At 39.6% G+C, this 21,810-nt stretch overlaps 1 protein-coding gene across 8 annotated transcripts in view; it reads left to right on the forward strand.

The window, feature by feature from the left end:
• The window catches only part of Hecw1 (HECT, C2 and WW domain containing E3 ubiquitin protein ligase 1), a 287,293-nt gene that overhangs the window by 214,975 nt on the left and 50,508 nt on the right, over nt 1–21,810 (forward strand). For all 8 annotated transcript variants that reach the window (XM_021180044.2, XM_029468498.2, XM_029468503.2 and 5 more), the window contains 3 exons: nt 2,279–2,464; nt 14,331–14,465; nt 19,849–19,954. In XM_021180044.2, coding sequence (XP_021035703.1) covers nt 2,279–2,464; nt 14,331–14,465; nt 19,849–19,954 — 427 coding nt within the window. The remainder of the gene's footprint in view (nt 1–2,278; nt 2,465–14,330; nt 14,466–19,848; nt 19,955–21,810) is intronic.

Raw genomic sequence — 21,810 nt, forward strand, 5'->3', positions numbered from 1 at the left:
CCAGGCCATGTTTTTATGGTTCACCTAACCCGTGGTGACTTCTCCTTCCTCCTCCACCTTCTTTTTCTCCTCGTGGTTCTCCTCCAACCCCAAGCCTAGGAATCTGAAACCTCACCTAATGTCTCTTCTGTCCAGCTATTGGCTATCTGCATCTTTATCTGCCAATTAAAAAATAACTTGGGGCCAAGGTCACATAGCATCCCTTAGATCTACCTGCAGACTCCAGGTCTTGAAGGCCTGCATGTAGCATTACAATACAGAACAAGACCAAACCCAACAGCCTTCCCAAGGCTTTCTTCAGGATCATGTTAATGAACATTCCTTGGAAACAAATACATGCTGTTTTTATTGTTCTTAAATTTTGTAAAAAGCAAGAGTGTAAAGTGTACAAATATTACCCATTCATAACCATTTTTAAACTCATCTTTATTGAAAACATTTTAGATACTTTCTCTTAAATAATAACTAGACTATCTTTTGATATAGTTTTAAAATATATTGATATTATTTGTGATTTGGCTTCACATATATCCTTTTTTTTCCTTGAATTTTCAGGGACATTTTCCCAAAATGTACATTACAGTGTTCATTAATTCTTCTATCTCACAAACTTTTTTGTAATTTGGGCCAGAAACTGGAATCACAAAAACAGATTAGGGAGACACCTAAGTGTCAGCAGATAGCTGTTTTGTGGAGAGCACATGTAAGGCTGTCAATCTAATGTGATAGGACAGAGTCCAAATTGAGAGAGAGCAAATTGAGAGATACTGACTGGGTGACATGATACATGAGGCAAAGGCTGAATTGAGTCTTGGAAGTTTAAAGAGAATGGGGGAAAGCCCAAGCAAATGGGTCAGTGTATTAGGAAGGATGTAGCAGCCAGGACTACAAAGTAGCTTCACTGTGGATGGCAGACATGGAAGAAATGATGAAACATCAGCATCCTGACAAACAGCTAAGGCACTACTCTATTCAGCTGACAACATAAGCTTGTGGTGCTCTGGGAGACCAGCTCTGATGACTAGGTAGTCTGATGAAGCATTTCTCTGGCAGAGTCTCAGAGAAGTGCTGAGAGGCCAAGACTAAAGGCTGATTCAACCCAATCAAGCAAAAACTGATTAAAGCCCCAAGCTCAATGAGGTACTGAAAGAGTAGGGAGAAATGGCTTAGCTCTAAGAGAATGCTGAGAAAACAGTTAATGCTGCTTGGATCTCCTATGGCCAACTGTTGAATAATATATGAAGACTCAAGAGATACTAGGTGGTTTCTATTTGGGTACCAGCATTAGTGGTGACTGTGAGGCAGGTTCAGTGAGTGATTTGATGCAAGGATAGAGGCTGTGACTGAGAAAGAAGGAATTGAGGGTTTAGGCAAAGCAATCCCCAATGAGATAGTGGAGAATCTTAAAGGATAACAAGTATGCCATATACTGCACATATACTCTGCTCTATATGCTGGGCTTCATGTGGGCCTTGGAAATGTCAGAAACACTAGGCTGATGACCTTTTTAGCCTCCTAGAGTGTTCTTTCATCACAGTACTGTACATACTGGTGCATGTGAGTGCTCACCCCAGTCCAACACCAGCCAGGTCTAGCTTCATCAAGCACTTTGGTGCTTATGTAAAATAAAATTATAATTTGACTAACTTAGCAAGTCTTTTTTTTTTTTTTTTTTTTGGTTTTTTGGTTTTTTTCGAGACAGGGTTTCTCTGTGTATCCCTGGCTGTCCTGAAACTCATTCAGTAGACCAGGCTGGCCTCAAACTCAGATATCTGCCTGCCTCCCAAGTGCTGGGATTAAAAGCATGCACCACCACGCCCGACAACTTAGCAAGTCTTAAAACAGCCTTATTTTCTTCTCACCTCCTCACCCGTAGATGTTATATAAGACTCACTAGAATGATAGGGTTCTGAAGGCCAACTTCAACTATAACTACTGTCATGGGTTAGATAGATAAAAGAATCTAAAGCATAGCCCTGAAGTCAAAGGAAATAGGAAGGAGAAGAGCAATGTTCAGAAAAGTACGGTGAGGTTGAAAGAGCCCAAGTGTAACTGACACTAGGAAGAAGATCCTGAAGGTCAGGTAGAATCAGAAGGGCAAATATGCCTAGAGGAGTTGTGTGCACATTTCCCTGTTGAGCAGTGCTTCTAAAGCCTGCCTTTCTAGCTTACACAAATCAATACCAGGTTGGACTCGTACCATGTTAAAGTCCTCAGTGTGTTTATTCTCTTTTCTAACATCACATCCTCTTCCTTCCTTTCTCCCAAACCACCTCAGAGTGCCTACAGGGTTTTCACAAGCAGCACTTGCCTGAAGCATATGATTTTAAAAGTCCGAAGAGATGCTCGAAATTTTGAGCGCTATCAGCACAACCGGGACCTGGTGAATTTCATCAACATGTTTGCAGATACTCGGCTGGAACTGCCCCGGGGTTGGGAGATCAAAACTGATCATCAGGGAAAGGTGAGAATAATCAATATGTGGGGCTGTCACCAAACACCAAGTTTCCCCAAAGCAAAAGATAAGGAAGAAAGTGAGGGGAAGACTGGGGAAGGGAGCTTACAAGTCTCAGAGCTGTAATATTGGCCCCCTGGGAAGAAGGGAGGCAGTGACTTGCACAACAGGTTTCTTACTCATTCCACAAAGCATATACAATATCTTATGAGATAGTTAGCATTTTTAGCTTCTTCCTTCTAGAAGTCAAATAGTGCCACTGCTGTCTTGGGGAACAAAATACTCATCCAACTTTACACCTTTAAAATTTGGACTGATTTTGTTCAATGTCTTAGTTACTTTACTATGACCAAGTTAACTTCCAAAAAGAAAGTATTTGAGACTTACGGTTTCACAGGGTTAGAACCCATGGTTATCATGGCAGAAAACATGGCAGCAGGCAATAGCTGAGAGTTCACATCCTGAGCAAGGATAGTTACTGGGTACGGCACAAGTCTTTTGCAACCTTAAATCCTACCTCCAGTAGCACACCTTCTTCAAAAAGGCCACACCTCCTAAGACTTCTGTATTTGTCACTGTTCTGTAGCTGTGAAGAGATACCATGATGGAAGTAACTCTTATAAAGGAGAGCATTTAATTGGGGGCTTGCTTAAAGTTTCAGGGACTTAGTCTATGATCATCATGGCAGCAGCAGACATGGAGGTAGGCAGGCATGGTGCTGGAGAAGTAGCTGAGAGCTACATCCTAAACTGTAGGCTGGGGGACGGGGTGCAGGGGTGCTAGCATGAACTTTGAAACCTTAAAGCCCAGGCACAGTAACACATTTTCTCCAAGGTCACACCAACTCCAGCTGGGCCATACCTTCTAGTCCTCCTAGTCCTTCCTGTAGTGGTTTCAATAAGAATGGCTCCTCGTAGGCATATCTGGATGCTTAGGGAGCAGCATTAAGAAGTGTGGCCTTGCTGGAATAGATGGGGCCTTGTTGGAACAAGCTTAGTAATAAAAGTCACAAAAGTTGGAGGAGAAAGGGGATGCCAGGAAGTGAAAACAAACTAAAAAAAGCCTGATGCTAAATGGCATAAAGGGAGTGGTGAGCTAAAAACAAGACCCCCACCCAGCTAAGCTTCCAACTTGTACAAAAGAATTAAAGAAGAGCTTAGGACCTAGCATGATGGTGTACACCTTTATTTCCAGCACTCAGAAAGCAGAGACAGGCAGATCTCTATGTTTGATGCCTGCCTGGTCTACAAAGCAAGTTCCAGGTCAGGCAAACTTAGGCAGTGAAGACAACCGTTAAAACAAAAGCTGATAAAAAATGTATTTGAATAAGGGGGCCATGTTCCAGCCCAAGCAAGCAGCAGAATGTGGCTTCAGCCAGGTAGTTCTGGTTTTAAAGTCAAGGGTACACAAAGGGAGTTATGCAACTAAGGAAAGCCACGGAGGCTAGACATGTGTCAGGGGTGTCCTTGCACGGAGCCCCAGAGATGCCCTTGAGTGACTGTGAAAGTGAAACCTGAATTGTCTGGAAGACTTCAAGATGTTGGAAATGCCAGAACCAAGCTTTGAACCAGCTCAAGAGAAAGAGAAAAGTATGTGGCAGTCAGCAACGCTGAAAGGAATTTGACATCAGACATGGAGATGCACAGTTTGCCCAGGTGTTTTTTGTTTTGTTTTGTTTTGTTTGCCTTATTTCAGTCCAGTATTTCCACACTATGTTCCCTTTTAGAACAGTAGTGTATATTTGTGCCTTATATATTGGAAATATGTAATCTGATTTTTATTTTGATTTTATAGAGAATTATAGTTTAGAGATTACTGTGAGTCTCAGAAGAGAGTTAGGACTCTGGACTTTTAAATAACTTTGAGACTGATAGACTATTTGATGTTTGAAGTTGTATTGAATGCATTTTGTACTGATATGGCTACAAGCCTATGGGGGCCAGGGAGTGGAATGTGGTGGTTTTAATGAAAATGGCCTCACAGGCTCATGGGAAGTGACATAATTTAAAAGGATTAGGACATGTGGCCTTGTTGGGAGAAGTGTATGACTGGAGGTGGGCTTTGAGGTTTCAGAAGCACAAGCCAGACCCAGGGGCTCACTCTTTCTCCCTGATCCCTAATGGTCCAGATGTAAGGCTCTTAGCCCCTTCTAAAGCCTGGACGCGGCCATGCTTCCCTCCGTGGTGATAATGAACTAAACCTCTGAGCATGTAAGTAAGCCCTAATTAAATGTTTTTTTGTAAGAGTTACTATAGTCTTGGGGTCTCGTTACAGCCATAAGGCATTGACTTAGACACTTCTCAAATAGCACCTTAAATATGGGATTCTTATTTAAACCCACCATGTCTTTCAAGCCATTCCTTCAACTGAGATCAATTATTCAAAAATACTAGTCTATGACAGTCATTCTCATAATTAGGTTCTGTGCTGTGACCAAATCAACCCTTTCCACACATACCCTTAAGACCTCTTATATACCCTACCCCTGAAACAATAAAGTTGAGCTGCCTCATTAAAACAGTCTTCAGAAGTCCTTCTGTCATACTCATGACCATCCAAATCCTGCTCACTGCTCCTGCTCCCTCTACCCTCATGGGCCAGACTCCAGTGACCCCCGAAGCAGAAGGGAGACCCACAATCTGTGTATGTAGATAAATATTTAGAATGTAGTTAAGGGTTGTGCTGCTTTAGTGGTGGTTGTAGCTTCTCCTCCAAGATGTGTGACTTCACTATCCCTGGGTAGCTGGCTAAGTTTCCAGCTCCATGCATGATTTCTTTCGTGTTTAGTGTTAACATCCAACCAGGGAGCTATTGATTACCTCCAAGGACACATGCCACTATTTTGCAATGACATTCTGGTCTTTCATCCCTATATAGATTTATTGGGGGCCAGCTAAATGCTATGCATTATTCTTGGCCTTGGGTTTTCACAAAGAATTAAAATAAAGAATCCTACATTCTAGGAGCTCAGTATTCTATTGAAAAAAGGATAATTATTTTAGTTTATGGGTTAAAGATGAAGGGAAAGCTACATTACTCAATTGGTTATGGGGTGGGCCTTATAATAGAAAGGATGAAAATGTTTCCTGAGAGTCTTGTGCTTTGTGGCCTTTTCTTTCATTGGTTGAAATCTTATCATTTCTTCCTGCCAGGTTGGGCACTGTTTTCTATGTTCACATGACCTTGTCAGTGTCATAGCTCCTTCTTCCTCCTTGATGAAATTTTGTGCTTAGATTTATCCTGTGTATCTTACACCATCCCCAGAAAATTTTAAAATGTTTATTTTCAGCATATTTAACATTTTTATTATATAGGTCCTTCACTTCTTTGGTTAGGTTTATTCTATGATATTTTTTTCTTTGAGGCTATTGTGAATGGGGGTATGTCCATGATCTCTTTCTTCATAAGTTTGTTGTTAGTGTATGGGAAATCTATTGATCTGTGCAAACTGATTCTGTAGCCTACCACCACGTCTAACTGATTAATAAAATAAATGTAGCAAAATGAAAATTTTCCCAAAAGATTCTTGCCCATTCAATGAAATCCTGATCAAAATCTCCATCTTATTCTTCACAAAAAAGAAAACAAACCAATCTGTCCAAAAATTCATATGGAATCACAATAGCCCTAGAGTAACCAAAACAATCCCAATTAAAACAAACAGACAAACCAGTGCTGGAAGAATCACAATTTCATATCTTAAAATATTATAGACCTATAGTAACAGAAACAATGTAGTATGAAACAATAGGAAACAGTTAGACCAAAAAAATCAAAGACATAAACATGAATACACATAATTGCAGCAACAGTTGACAAAGAAGAAACAAGAACAAAGGAACAGAGGAAGTAACTGAATATTAAATATTAACATCAATTAAAGAAGCATATATCAAATATTAAAAATGAAACTTTGTTAATCTAAAATAAATTATTTATGTCTATCATGATTGTGTATCCCTATGATCTAAATAATTAGATGTCTATGAAGTAGATCCTATTTCATAAAAATTTGTTTAAGGAAGCAGACTCATTGAGCATTATTCTTGGTCTTTGGAGGGCCAAAAACAAATATGATGAAAATAAATTTTAAGAGGAACACTCCTCCATTGCTGGTGGGATTGCAAATTTATACAACCACTCTGAAAAATCAGCCTGGTGGTTTCTCAGAAAATTGGACATAGTACTACCTGAAAATCCAGCAATACCTCTCTTGTGCATATACCCAGAAGATGTTCCAACTGGTAATGAGACTACATGTTCCACTATGTTCATAGCAGCCTTATTTATAATAGCCAGAAGCTGGGAAGAACTCAGATGTCCCTCAACAGAGGAATGGATACAGAAAATGTGGTACATTTACACAATGGAGTACTACTCAGCTATTAAAACGAATGAATTTATGAAATTCCTAGGCAAATGGATTAAACTAGAAAATATCATCCTGAGTGAGGTAACCCAATCACAAAAGACCACACATGATATGCACTCACTGATAAGTGGATATTAGCCCAGAAACTTAAAATATCCAAGATACAATTTTCAAAACACGTGAAACTCAAGAAGAAAGAAGACCAAAGTGTGGATACTTTGTTCCTCCTTAGTATGGGGAACAAAATACCCATGATAGGAGTTACAGAGACAAAGTTTGGAGCTGAGAAGGAAGGAGAGATCATCCAGAGACTGCCCCACCCAGTGGTCCATCCCATAATCAGTCACCAAACCCAGACACTATTGCATATACCAGAAAGATTTTGCTGACAGGACCCTGATATAGCTGTCTCTTGTGAGGCTATGCCAGTGCCGTGCAAATACAGAAGTGGATGCTCATAATCATCTATTGGATGGAACACAGGGGTCCTAGTGGAAGAGCTAGAGAAAGTACCCAAGGAGCTGAAGGGGTCTGCAACCCTATAGGAGGAACAACAATATGAACTAACCAGTACCCCTAGAGTTTGTGTCTCTAGCTGCATATGTAGCAGAAGATGGCCTAGTTGGCCATCATTGGGAAGAGAGGCCCCTTGGTATTGCAAACTTTATATGCCCCAGTACAGGGGAACGCCAGGGCAGGGAAGCAGGAGTGGGTGGGTTGGGGAGCAGGGCAGGGGGAGGGTATAGGGGACTTTCAGGATAGCATTTGAAATGTAAATGAAGAAAATATCTAAAAAATAAAAACGTAAATAAATAAAAAAGAATAGGGGTCATGAATTTAAGAGGGAGTAGGGAGACATGAGAGGACATGAAGAGGCCAAGGGAGGGGTGGGAATTATGTAAATACAGTAATTGTATATAAAATCCTCAAAAATATAAAATATTTAAATCCCCATTTATTCAAAACAATGATACATTTAGATGAAAAATGTTTCTCATTGTTTCAAATTCTGTCATACTACTCTTTGACATTCAAGAAAAATAAGCCAGTGTTCCTATAGAATCTCAGAAATATCAAAATTAAACATACTTCTAACAAACTTTATATAATTAAATAATTAATATAATTTGTATAATTAAAAATCATGCTTATATAGCAGAAGATGGCCTAATCGGCCATCATTGGGAAGAGAGGCCCCTTGGTCTTGCAAACTTTATATTCCCCAGTACAGGGGAACGCAAGGGCAAAGAAGCAGGAGTGGGTGGGTTGGGGAGCAGGGTATAGGGTGGGTATAGGTAGGATATAGGGGACTTTCGGGATAGCATTTGAAATGTAAATGAAGAGAATATCTAATAAAAATTCTTAGAATAAATAAGTAAAAGTCATGCTTAATGAATAAAATTATTAATGAAATACACTACATTTGTAGTGTATTTACACTTACAGGAATTTTCTTGGTTTTTTTTTTTTATTATTATTATAAGTACACTGTAGCTGTCTTCAGACACTCCAGAAGAGGGCGCCAGATCTCGTTACCGATGGTTGTGAGCCACCATGTTGTTGCTGGGATTAGAACTCTGGACCTTCGGAAGAGCAGTCAGGTGCTCTTACCCATTGAGCCATCTCACCAGCCCAGGAATTTTCTTTATTCAATGTCTTAAAGTTTTTACTGTAGAGATCTTTTGTTTCTTTTGTTAGGTTTATTCTCAAGTATTTGCATTTGTGAAAGTGGGTATCATGAATGAAATTGTTTATCTGATTTATTTTTGGTATAATTGTTATTGGTATATAAAGGAGTATTCATTTGGGGATTATGTTTGTTACCACCATTTTGCTGAATGTGTTTATTAACACATTCACCATTTTGCTGAATGATAAAGACTCACCCAAAATTAAGAAATTTTGGGTGAGTCTTTATCATTGCTCATGTGTAGAATCCTAGGTATGAATAGGGATACTTTGACTTATTTTCCTATTTGTAGCCCTTTCATTTTCTTCTTATGCATTATTTAGTAAAATTTATAATGCTGTATTGAAAAGGAACAGACAAATCTAGTAACAAAGGGTGCTGAATTATTATAAACCAATTTAATGACATGTTCATTCATTTTTAAGTCATCAAAATAATTTATAATAGTTAATGCCCGTTAAATATACATGATATCTTCTGAAGCAAAAATATGCACTCAGCCAGTTTTTAAAACCTATTAGGAACATTAAACTTGATAGAAATAGAAAAAAGTCTCTTATGAAGTCCTCTAGGAGAGGAAATTGTGACAAGTTCCTGATTAGACAGAAACTGTTCCATCTCAAAGGGAGAATACACAGTGTAACAGTGGCTTCATAGAATGAATTGAGTAGTGCTCCTTCTGTTTCTATTTTGTGGGATAGTTTGAAGAGTATTGGTATTAGGTCTCCTTTGAAGGTCTGGTAGAATTCTGCACTAAACCCATCTGGTCGTGGAGATTTTTTGGTTGAGAGACTTTGAATGACTACTGCTATTTCTTTAGGGGTTATGGGATTGTTTAGATGGTTGATCTGATCCTGAATTAACTTTGGTATTTGGTAACTATCTAGAAAATTGTCCATTTCATCCAGATTTTCAAGTTTTGTTGAATATAGGTGTTGCGAGCTGGCCCTCTGCTCACATGGACAGGGTACACCTAGGTGGCAGACGGGGGCTGAAAGACAGAAACTAGGCAGTGGAGAGAAATAATGGAGGCCAAGTCAATGTTCCTGATCAAGGCTCAAATGTTTAATAGCAATTTGTGCTTATAAAGGGGGGGTGGGGGGGACCCATTCCCGCCAATCCATTCTTGGTGCCTAGAACCAGCTGCAGGTGATGGTGTGCAGGATAGGATGTAGTCTCCGGAATATCTCAGGGGCCTCTCAGCAGGTAGCAAAGTCTTGAAGGAGAGCAGAGGTAGTGACTGAACAATAGAGCCATCTAGGCAGGAAGGCTCCACCCCAGGTGGTCTAATTTTCAGTGGCAACTGAGTCTGAACCAGTTTCAGGCTGGGGGAGGTTACATATTGGCTTTTGTAGTAGAATCTGATAATGTTTTGAATTTCCTGTTTCTGTTGGTATATCTCCCTTTTCATTTCTGATTTTGTAAATTTGGATACTGTCTCTGTGTCCTCTGGTTAGTCTGGCTAAGGGTTTGCCTATCTTGTTGATTTTCTCAAAGAACTAGCTCCTGGTTTGTTGTTTCTTTGTATAGGTCTCTTTCTACTTGAAGTATAGTTTCTACTTGGTTGATTTCTGACCTGAGGTTGATCATTTCCTGCTGGCTGCTTCTCTTGAGTGTATTTGGTCATTTTGTTCTAGAGCTTTCATGTGTTCTGTCAAGCTGCTGGTGTATGTATGCTCTCTCTATTTTCTTTTTGAAGGCACTCAGAGCTATGAGTTTTCCTCTTAGGACTGTTTCCATTGTGTCCCATAAGTTTGGGTATGTTGATCCTTCATTTTCATTAAACTCTAAAATGTCTTTAATTTCTTTCTTTATTTCTTCCTTGACCAAGTTATCACTGAGTAGAGCATTGTTCAGCTTCCATGTGTATGTGGGTTTTCTATTGTTTTTGTTCCTATTGAAGACCAACCTTAGTCTGTGGTGATCTGATAGGATGCATGGGATTATTTCAATCTTCTTGTATCTGTTGAGGCCTGTTTTGTGATCTATTATATGGTCAGTTTTAGAGAGGATACCATGAGGTGCTAAGACGAAGGTATATTCTTTTGTTTTAGGATGGAATGTTCTATAGATATCTCTTAAATCCATTGGATCCATAACTTCTGTTAATTTATCTGTGTCTTTGTTTAGTTTGTTTTTCCAAGATCTGTGCATTGATGAGAGTGGGGTATTGAAGTCTCCCACTATTATTCTGTGAGGTGGAATGTGTGCTAAGAGCTTTAGTAAACTTTCTTTTATGAATCTGGGTGCCCTCATATTTGGAGATTTGATGTACAGAATTGAGCGTTCTCCTTGGTAGATTTTTCCCTTTGATGAGTATGAAGTGTCCATCCTTATATTTTTTGATAACTTTTGGTTGAAAGTTTATTTTATTCGATATTAGAATGGCTGCTCCAGCCTGTTTCTTGGGACCATTTGCTCAGAACATTGTTTTCTAGCCCTTTACTCTGAAGTAGTGTGTATTTTTGACATCGAGGTACATTTACTGTATGAAGCAACGTGCTGAGTCCTGTTTATGTATCCAGTCTGTTAGTCTATGTCATTTTATTGGGGAATTAAGTCCATTGATGTTAAGAGATATTAAGGAATACTAATTGTTGCTTCCTATTATTTTTGATGCTATTTTTATGTTTGTGTGGCTATCTTCTTTTGGGTTTGTTGAAAGATTACTTTCTTGCTTTTTTTAGGGTGTGGTTTCCCTCCTTTTATTGGTAGTTTTCATCTATTATCTTGTAGTGCTGGATTTATGGAAAGATATTGTGTAAATTTGGTTTTGTTATGGAATATCTTGGTTTCTTAACCTATGGTAATTGAGAGTTTTGCTGGGTATAGTAGCCTGAAATGTTATTTGTATACTCTTAGGGACTGTATGACATCTACCCCGGATCTTTGAGCTTTTATAGATGAGAAATCTGTTGTAATTCTGATAGGTCTTCCCTTATATGTTTACTTGACCTTGTTCCTTTAATGCTTTTAATATTCCTTCTTTGTTTAGTGCATTTCATGTTTCGACTATTATGTGACAGGAGGAATTTCTTTTCTGATCCAATCTATGTAGAGTTCTGTAGGCTTCTTGTATGTTTATGGGTATCTCTTTCTTTAGGTTAGGGATATTTTCTTCTATAATTTTGTTGAAGATATTTACTGGCCCTTTAAGTTGGTAATCTTCACTCTCTTCTATACCCATTATCCTTAAGTTTGGTCTTCTCATTGTGTCCTGGATTTCCTGGATGATTTGGGGTAGGAGCTTTTTGCATTTTGCATTTTCTTTAACTGTTATGTCAATGTCTTCTATGGTATCTTCTGCACCTGGAATTCTCTCTTCTATCTCTTGTATTCTGATGGTAATGCTTGCATCTATGACTCCTGATCTTTTTCCTAGGTTTTCTATCTCCAGGGTTGTTTCCCTTTGTGGTTTCTTTATTGTTTCTATTTCCATTTTTAGATCTACATGGTTTTGTAGAATTCCTTCACCTGTATGGTTGTGTTTTCCTGTAGTTCTTTAAGGGATTTTTATGTTTCCTCATTAAGGACTTCTAGCTATTTACCTGTGTTTTCCTGTTTTTATTTATGGGAGGTGTTTATTTCCTTCTTTCATATATATATATTTTTTAATTAGGTATTTTCTTCATTTACATTTCAAGTGCTATCCCAAAAGTCCCCGATACCCTTCCCCCCCAACCCCTACCCACCCACTCCCACTTCTTGGCCCTGGCGTTCCCCTGTACTGGGGCATATAAAGTTTGCAATACCAAGGGGCCTCTCTTCCCAATGATGGCCAACTAGGCCATCTTCTGCTACATATGCAGCTAGAGACATGATCTCTGGGGGTACTGGTTAGTTCATATTGTTGTTCCACCTATAAGATTGCAGACCCCTTTAGCTCCTTGAGTACTTTCTCTAGCTCCTCCACTGAGGGCCCTGTGTTCCATCCAATAGTTGACTGTGAGCATCCACTTCTGTGTTTGTCAGGCACAAGAGACAGCTATATCAGGGTCCTTTCAGCAAAATCTTGCTGGTGTATGCAATGGTGTCTGCATTTGGAGGCTGATAATGGGATGGATCCCTAGGTATGGCAGTTTCTAGATGGTCCATCCTTTCGTCTCAGCTCCAAACTTTGTCTCTGTAACTCCTTCCATGGGTGTTTTGTTCCCAATTCTAAGAAGAGGCAAACTGACCACACTTTGGTCTTCATTCTTCTTGAGTTTCATGTGTTTTGCAACTTGTAACTTGAGTATTCTAAGTTTCTGGGTTAATATCCACTTATCAGTGAGTACATATCATGTGAGTTCTTTTGTGATTGGGTTACCTCACTCAGGATAATACCCTCCAGGTCCATCCATTTGCCTAGGAATTTCATAAATTCATTCTTTTTAATAGCTGAGTAGTACTCCATTGTGTAAATGTACCACATTTTCTGTATCCATTCCTCTGTTGAGGGACATCTGGGTTCTTTCTAGCTTCTGGCTATTATAAATAAGGCTGCTATGAACATAGTGGAGCATGTGTCCTTCTTACCGGTTGGGACATCGTCTGGATATATGCCCAGGAGAGGTATTTCGGGATCCTCCGGTTGTACTATGTCCAATTTTCTGAGGAACCGCCAGACTGATTTCCAGAGTGGTTGTAAAAGCTTGCAATCCCACCAACAATGGAGGAGTGTTCCTCTTTCTCCACATCCTTGCCAGCATCTGCTGTCACCTGAATTTTTGATCTTAGCCATTCTGACTGGTGTGAGATGGAATCTCAGGGTTGTTTTGATTCACATTTCCCTGATGATTAAGGATGCTGAACATTTTTTCATGTGCTTCTCAACCTTATTTCCTTCTTAAAGTCCTCTATCATCAGCATGAGATGTGATTTTAAATCAGAGTCTTCCTTTTCTGGTGTGTTGGGGTAGCCAGGGCATGCTGTGGTGGGAGAACTGGGTTCTGGTGATGCCAAATATCCTTGGTTTCTGTTGCTTATGTTCTTACCATTGCCTTTTGACACCTGGTTATCTTTGGTGTTAGTTGGTCTTGCTGTCTCTGACTGTGGCTTGTTTCTACTGCAAGCCTGTGTGTCAGTACTCCTGGGAGACCAGTTCTCTCTGGGAGGAATTTGGATATGAAATTTTCTTATAACAAAAGTATATCTTTTTATGTGTAAAGAACACATAGATATTTTTATATTGCCATGAGAAAAAGAAAAAGTTAAGGGAAAAATCTCAAAAACTATTTTTGTAGTTGTCTCTCTACAGTGTGATTTTGGGGAAACTTGTTTATTCACTTCATTCAAGTACTGTTGAATGCTCATGTGTTTTCCTCATCTATTAGGTGAGTGTCAGGTAGATTTTAAATTATGTGGAAGATAACGGGCCAAGAATAAGTATGATGACTATGATGGCCAGTGCTAATGGTCATCTTGACAGACTCTAGAAGCATCTAAGTGATGGTCTTTGAACATGTGTGCAGGATTTTCTCAATTACATTAATTGAGGTGGGGAGAGCCATCCTCTGATATGACACTATTCTCTGGCCAGCATCTTGGACTATATGGATGGAGAAGGGGAACTGGGGAGCAGCATGCATCCATTTGCTTTCTGGTTCCTGATTGTGGATGCAGCTGCTTCAAGCTCCTGCTTCCTTGATATTCCCATCATGATCAAGGTATCCTCTACCTGTCAATCAGGACAAACTCTCTCTCCTTAAATTTCTTTTGTTCAAGTATTTGATCACAGCCACAGGAAATGAAACTATTAAACTGAGTCCTGTAAGAGTCATAGAATATCAGCTCCACCTCTCACAGTGTGTTGTTTTACTGTCCATCTGCAGTCTTTCTTCGTGGACCACAACAGTCGAGCTACTACTTTCATAGATCCCCGAATCCCTCTTCAGAATGGCCGTCTTCCCAATCATCTAACCCACCGACAGCACCTCCAGAGGCTCCGGAGTTACAGTGCTGGGGAGGTATGTTCTCTCTGCCATGAATCATTGTTTCCAAGTCTGTTCTTCTCTAGGGCCATGAAATTTTTCTTAACTTCTTAGTTTTCATGATCTAGAGTTGTCTGTCCTGTGACAGATGAAGGCATATTTTCCAGTGGAAGAATGAGTGATTATTATGGGGTGCCCATTAGCTGCCTTGATTTGTCTCAGGCTGTCTTCCTTCTGTTCTTTCCTTTGTTCAAGCCACCATTCCTAAAAATCTATACGGTTTAAAGGAAACTCAAGACATAAAGTCAAGAGACATCTATACACACATAGGATATTAAAAGTACCCTACTGCCAATCAGTAGCCTACAAATGCTACTAAAAGGACCCGATTGGTGATATTTGGTGTATGACTGACTTAAAATCTTTCCTTAAAATGTTCTTTCCACAATACCCTTCAAGATTCCTTCTCAATTTTTCATAGAGTTAGAAAGTGCAATTCTCAAATTCATTTAAAATAACAACAACAAAAAAAAAACAGGGTAGCAAAAACTATTCTCAACAATAAAAGAACTTCTGGGCCTAGCAAACACAGAAGTGGATGCTCACAGTCAGCTATTGGATGGATCACAGGGTCCCCAATGGAGGAGCTAGAGAAAGTACCCAAGGAGCTAAAGGGTTCTGCAACCCTATAGGTGGAACAACATTATGAACTAACCAGTACCCTGGAGCTCTTGACTCTAGCTGCATATGTATCAAAAGATGGCCTAGTCGGCCATCACTGGAAAGAGAGGCCCATTGGACTTTCAAACTTTATATGCCCCAGTACAGGGGAATGCCAGGGCCAAAAAGTGGGAATGGGTGGGTAGGGGAGTGGGGGGAGGTGTATTGGGGACTTTTTGGATAGTATTGGAAATGTAAATGAGGAAAATACCAAATTAAAAAAAAAAAAAAAAAAAGAACTTCTGGGGGAAATCACCATCCCTGACCTCAAGCTCTACTACAGATCAATAGTGGAAAAAAAAAAAAAAACAAAAACAAAACATGGTATTGATAGAGACATGCAGGTAGATCAGTGGAATAGAATTGAAAACCCAGAGATGAACCCACACACCTATGGTGACTTGAGCTTTGACAAAGAATCTAAAACATCCAATGGAAAAAACACAGTATCTTCAACAAATGGTGCTGGTTCAACTAGCAGTCAGTGTGAAGAAGAATGCAAATCAATGGATTCTTATCTTCTTGCACAAAACTCAAGTCAAGGACCTCCACATAAGGCCAGATATGCTGAATTTAATAGAAGAGAAAGAACACAGGCACAGGGGAAAACTTCCTGGACAGAACACCAATGACTCGTGCTCTAAGATCCAGAGTTGACAAGTGGAACCTTATAAAATTGAAAAGCTTTTGTAATGCAAAGGACACTGTCAATAGGACAAAATGGCAACCCACAGATTGGGAAAAGTTCTTTATCAACCCTACATCCAATAGAGGGCTAATATCCCAAATATAAACAACTCAATAAGTTAGACTCCAGAGAATCAAAAAACCTTATTTAAAAATGGGGTACAGAGATAAACAGAGAATTCTCAACTGAGGAATATTGACTGTCTGAGAAGCACCTAAAGAAATGTTCAACATCCTTCGTCATCAGGGAAATGAAAATCAAAAACCAACCCTAAGATTCCACATCACAGTAATCAGAATGGCTGAGATCAAAAACTCAGGTGACAGCAGATGCTGTTGAGGATGTGGAGAAAGAGGAACATTCCTTTGTTGCTGGTGGGACTGCCACCTGAGAAAATTGCAAATAGTTCTATTTGAAGACCCACCTACATATATAACCAAAACATGCTCCAACATGTAATAAGGACACATATTCCACTGTATTTATAGCAAACTTCTTTATAATAGCCAGAAGCTGGAAACAAGCTAGATGTCCCACAACCGAAGAATGGATACAAAAAAAAAAAAAAAAAATGTGGTACATTTATACAATTAAGTACTACTCAGCTATTAAAAACAATGACTTCATGAAATCTGGAGGCAAGTGGATGGAACCAGAAAATATCATCCTGAGTGTGGTAGCCCAGACACAAAAGAACATACACTGTATGTACTCACTGATAAGTGGATATGAGCCCAAAGCTCACAATGCCCATGAGACAACCCACAGACCATAGGGAGCTTAGAAGGAAGATCAGGGTATCGATGCTTCAGACATTCATTGAAGGGTGAATAGGAGGTGGAGGAGGGGGATCTGGAAGAGAGAGGAAGAAATAAGGGGGCAGTATCATGTACTGGTGGGGATGGGAGAAAGGTACAGAGAGTCAGGAAATTGAATAAAAGTATGTAGCAGTGGGGGAAGAGGAACTGGGAATAGCCACTGGAGGGTCCCAGATGTCAGGGAAGTGAGGGATTCCCAAGACCCAATGGGGTGACTTTAGCCAAAATGCACACAGTGAAGGGGAGATAGAACCTATAGAGACCACCTCCAGGAGATAGGCATGGCCCCCAGTTTAGGGATGGGGCCACCCACCCATCTCAAAGTTTTTAACCCAGAAATGTTCCTGTCCAAAGGAAAGACAGGGACAAAAAATGGAGCAGAGACTGAAGGAAGGGACATCCAGGGATTGCCTCACCTGGGGATCCATCCTGTCTGCAGACACAAAACCCCAACACTGTTGCTGTTGCCAAGAGGCTCTTCCTGAAAGGAACCTGGTGTGACTGTTCCTTGGTAGCTTCTGCCAGCAACTAACCAATTCAGATGTGGATGTTTGGAGCCAACCATCAGACTGAGCTCGGGGACCCTGGTGGGGGAGCTGGCAGAAGGACTGGAAGAGCAGGTGGGGATTGCAACCCCATAGGAAGAACAATGTTGGCTGGCTGACAGTTCTCCCAGGGACTAGACCACCAACCAAGGAGTGTACAGGGAGGGATTCATGGCTCCAGACAAATATGTAGCAGAGGATGGTCTTGCCTGACATCAAAGAGAGAAGAGACCCTTGGTTCTGCAAAGGTTTGATGCCCCAGCATAGGGGGATGCTGGAATGTGGGGCGGAAGTGGGTGGGTGGGCTGAGCACCCTCATAGAGGTAAAGGGGATGGTGGAGAGGGCAGATGTGGGATGGGAGGGGAGGGGAGGGGGGCTTGTGAAGTGGTAACCAGAAACAGTGATATCACTTAAGCATAAACAAATGGAATAATTAATAATAATTTTAATAAGTTCTCTCCATAAGACCCTGGAGAGAACTTCAATAATAGAACCATGGACTTATAGTTGATAGAGAAATGAAAAGAAAAAAAGAATGATGTCCGGTGATGACTCTACCCCATCCTATAGTCTCTTCCCTGGTTTGATCTTTTCCTGCTTATGATTACTTTCTGCTGAGCAGTGAAAGTCTTCTCCCTCTCTGAAGAATCATATTCATTACTTTTCTAAATTCATTTGGCTTCTTAAACTTTTCAGTCTGGGTTAATTTTCCCAGTAAGCTCAGAAGTAAGCACCGTTTTTCTCTGACGCATGCCTACCACACTAACTCTCCATGGAGGCAGGAATAGGAAGGAGGAAGCCCTTGGTTTAAAAGCCTTATTCATTCCCACATAACCCACCAAGTCACAATACCTTCCTTGGGAATGGGACAAAAGGGGTTTCCTAAAGTCAGGTCCCCACGTCGTCTGTAGCTCAAATTTCAGATGTATCTATTTCTACAATTTCTGTCTATAATTTATCACTTAATCCACACATAAGTCATCATCAAGAATCCGCTCATTACTATGTATAAAACACACATTAATGTGAACTGGAATAATTCCCTCCAAGAAAAAACCCATATCATTTCAGTTTCAGAAAAGTTTTTACATGTTTATTAATTGATGAATAAAATATGGAGACTAATACTGAATAATCTTCTCAAAAAAACCTTCATTTCCTGCTGTGAGTTGTGTCCACTTGCTTGAGACTAAGGCGTGCTGCTGCAGCTCCTGCTCAGAAAGCTGGTTCCTAACTACACCCGTTGGGCAGAGTTAAGTCTAAGTGGAAAGTCCATCAGTGGCATAGAATCTAAGTCTTGTCTCTCAAATAAGCTACAGACAATGAGAAGGACCAGAAGGGGAAAATGATGGATTCACAACCTAACTAGAGGAGAAGCTGGGTACTGAGGTCAGATACCGACTGGCAGCACACTTGGGTATACTAGGAATACTGTCTATGTCACTACAGAGTGAGGAAGTAGGATTTAGTTATTCTATAAGGAGCAGGTCCTTTGTGACTAGAATTTAATCCCTTATTAAGTATCACAACTAGGTTCTTTTCAAAATTGTTAAATATATTAAGGCTTACTTATCACTTTTCAAGTTTTACAGTTTAGCTGACATATCTGATAAATATTACAAAGTAGAAAATCTATACTGTCTTGGTCTCTGTTTGTTTTTTGGTTGGTTGGTTGCTTGGTTGGTTGGTTGGTTGATTTGCTTTGGTATTAAGACAGGGTCTCACCCAAGTAACCTGGACCGGTTGAGAACTAGGCTAGGCTCAAACTTCTTATTCCCTGCTTCTATATCCAGACATCTAAAATTACAACAATGTACCACAATGCAGGGCTCTAAGGTCTTAAGAGACAAAATATATGTGAACTCATGATAGAAAAATTATTACCATGTTTTAGATCTTAAGAGCTTGATTAATTTTCAAAATTGACCTATGTTTCAATTAATCATCATAAATATGGGTGTTAAGCTAAATAAAGATATTTATCACAGGAGATTTTGCTAAAATTTTCAACACAAACAGTGCAGACTGGTAGTAGGGTTTGATATAAATATACACTTTACAGTCAAATATTAGTTAGAATCCTGGTCCTCTCTCACACAATTGAAAACATTGGATAAATTTAAATTTTGAAATCTTAGATTTTATGTGTGCAAATTGAATATAATAATTTTATTTGGTTAAGAAAAAAGTGGTAATAAAGATACAATGTAGAAAGAAACCAGAGAAGTCATTGGAATAATAGATGCTAAACCAAGAGGGCTATTTGAGAATGGCCAATACTATCTAAAGAGCAGGTGCATCCCACATCAATATTGAAGTTCAGTACCAACTGTCTAAAAAGAAAACCATAAATCTATATCTCTAGTAATGCTTATATAGAATGTATTTCTCTAATGTTTCTGGTCAGTGCACTGATTAGTATTCATGGCGTTTGACCCAATCACTTTTACAAAATGACACACCCAACATTCCACTTACTCAATTTTTAAATTTTGCTTGGTTCTCGTCACTTTAAAAGCTTTACATTTGATTTCTGAGTCTAGGTAATACCAAGATATTTTAACTTTCATGCAGAAAAGAAATTATTTTCAAGGAAAATCTGTAATGGATGGCAGATTTCCAATCCTACACTTTTATTTTAAATTAGGCCTCAGAAGTCTCTAGAAACAGAGGAGCATCTTTGCTGGCCAGACCAGGACACAGCCTAATAGCTGCTATTCGAAGCCAACATCAACATGAATCCTTGCCACTGGGTATGTATTCTAAGTCATCGAGCCTCTAGCAACCCAATGCTTAAAGCACTGCTGTCTTTACTGTGAGCCTTTCAACAGTCCTATTCATTCTCTTCTTTTCTTTCGAGACAGGTTCTCACTGGGTACATTCAGCTCTCCTGGCACATTTTATGTAGACTAGGCTCTCTGAAAACAAATAAGATTCATCCTACTCTCTACTCTAGGATCAAGGGCGTGCACCACCAGGCCTGGCCTCTCCTCTTTCATGACACATCACAACTTTTTTCTCATTCTCTTCATCTCCATTAGTCCTTTCTTCTAGATCCTCTTGCTCTTTTTTTTTCTATTCTATTCAATAATCAATTAAACTCAGAAAGAAAAAAAAACAGGATTTAAGTGAAACAATTGCTTCATTTTCTTGTTGCTGCATGCAAGGTTTTGCATTGTTTGTTGGTTTGTTTGTTTATTATTGTTATCTATCATTAATCTATATCTCCATATTTTAATGTTTTGGGACATGATTACACTAAGTTGCTATGGCTAGACTTAAACATTCTCTATAGACCAGGCAGGCACTAAATCAAGATCTATCTGCATTAGATTTCTGAGTAGACTTCAGATTATAAGTCTCTGCCACTACACCCATCTACATGCAGGTGTTGGTTTTTTAATATAGTGATTTTAATTTATCTTTAAGAATTTTATACCTGTATACAATGTGCCATTATCTACCTACCAGTCTCCCCTCCAACTCCTCCTAACCCTACTCTACTTTTAACCCACCATATTCCATTAGTGCTGCCCATATACACATGGGTATAGGGCCATCTACTGGTGAATTTGTAATCCTACCAAAGGATTACAAATATAGAAAAAAAAATGACCCTCCCTCTACAATCAACATCAAGTGCTAATAACTCTTCAGATAGGGATGGGCATCAGGTGTCCCTCCACATACATGCTGGGATAACTGGCTTGGTTTTATGCAGGAAGGTAGGTAGGTAACTACAGCTTGTTGTGTATTCATAAGTAAAATAGCCCCGTCGTATCCAGAAGTCATTGTTTGTCCCAGTCCTCCCAAACCGGACTCTAAGAATCTTTCTGCCCTATTTTCTGTTGTGTATAGTGAGCCTTGAGAGGAGGGAGTGTGCTACAGTGGTTCCATTTAGGGCTGTGTAATCCACAGTCACCTACTCTCTACATTTTGCCAAGTTGTAAGTTTCTTGAGGAACCACTATCCACTGAACAAAGGAGCTTCTCTATGGGTGTCTAAAGTTGCACTCCAAAGATAAACATAAAAAGGTAGTCTGAAGCTTTGCCTATTTACCAGCATAAAAATGGTATGTTCTCTCCCGAGGCTATGACCTCCCCAGCTATAGTTCCTAATCAGGTTTAGAGTATCAGACTTGGGATCCCTCCTGCAGAGCAGATCCTAAATCAGTTTTTAAAAGGGTTGGTAACCCTCTGTCACATTAATGCCATCACTGCACCAATGGAAAGTCTTGATTGACATCTGAATAAGATGGTTGTTTTTTGTAGTCTTTAGTCTATACTTCTCTTTCCATGTGTGTAGGAGGAAACCTTGCACAGTCACTATTCACAATCTCAACTATTTAATTCCAAAGCACTTGTATTAAGCAGATTGAGGTGAGAGTAAAAATAATGTGTGTTTTCATCCCTGTGAATGGAAGGCCAAATTAAGCCATGGCATCATGGGCCCAACACTCAGAAAAGACTTTCTTTGAATTCACAAAGGATTTTTCTGTCATAATAGCTTTGGGAAAGAACCATAAATACAGATGTCCTCACAGGAGAGCTGTGCTGATCTTCATCTTCCATCTAAACATAGATGAAGTAGCCCTATCCTGTCATTTACA

This window comes from Mus caroli, unplaced genomic scaffold (genome assembly GCF_978045245.1).
Source record: "Mus caroli unplaced genomic scaffold, Mus_caroli_1 scaffold_15, whole genome shotgun sequence".
Classification (NCBI taxonomy): Eukaryota; Metazoa; Chordata; class Mammalia; order Rodentia; family Muridae; genus Mus; species Mus caroli.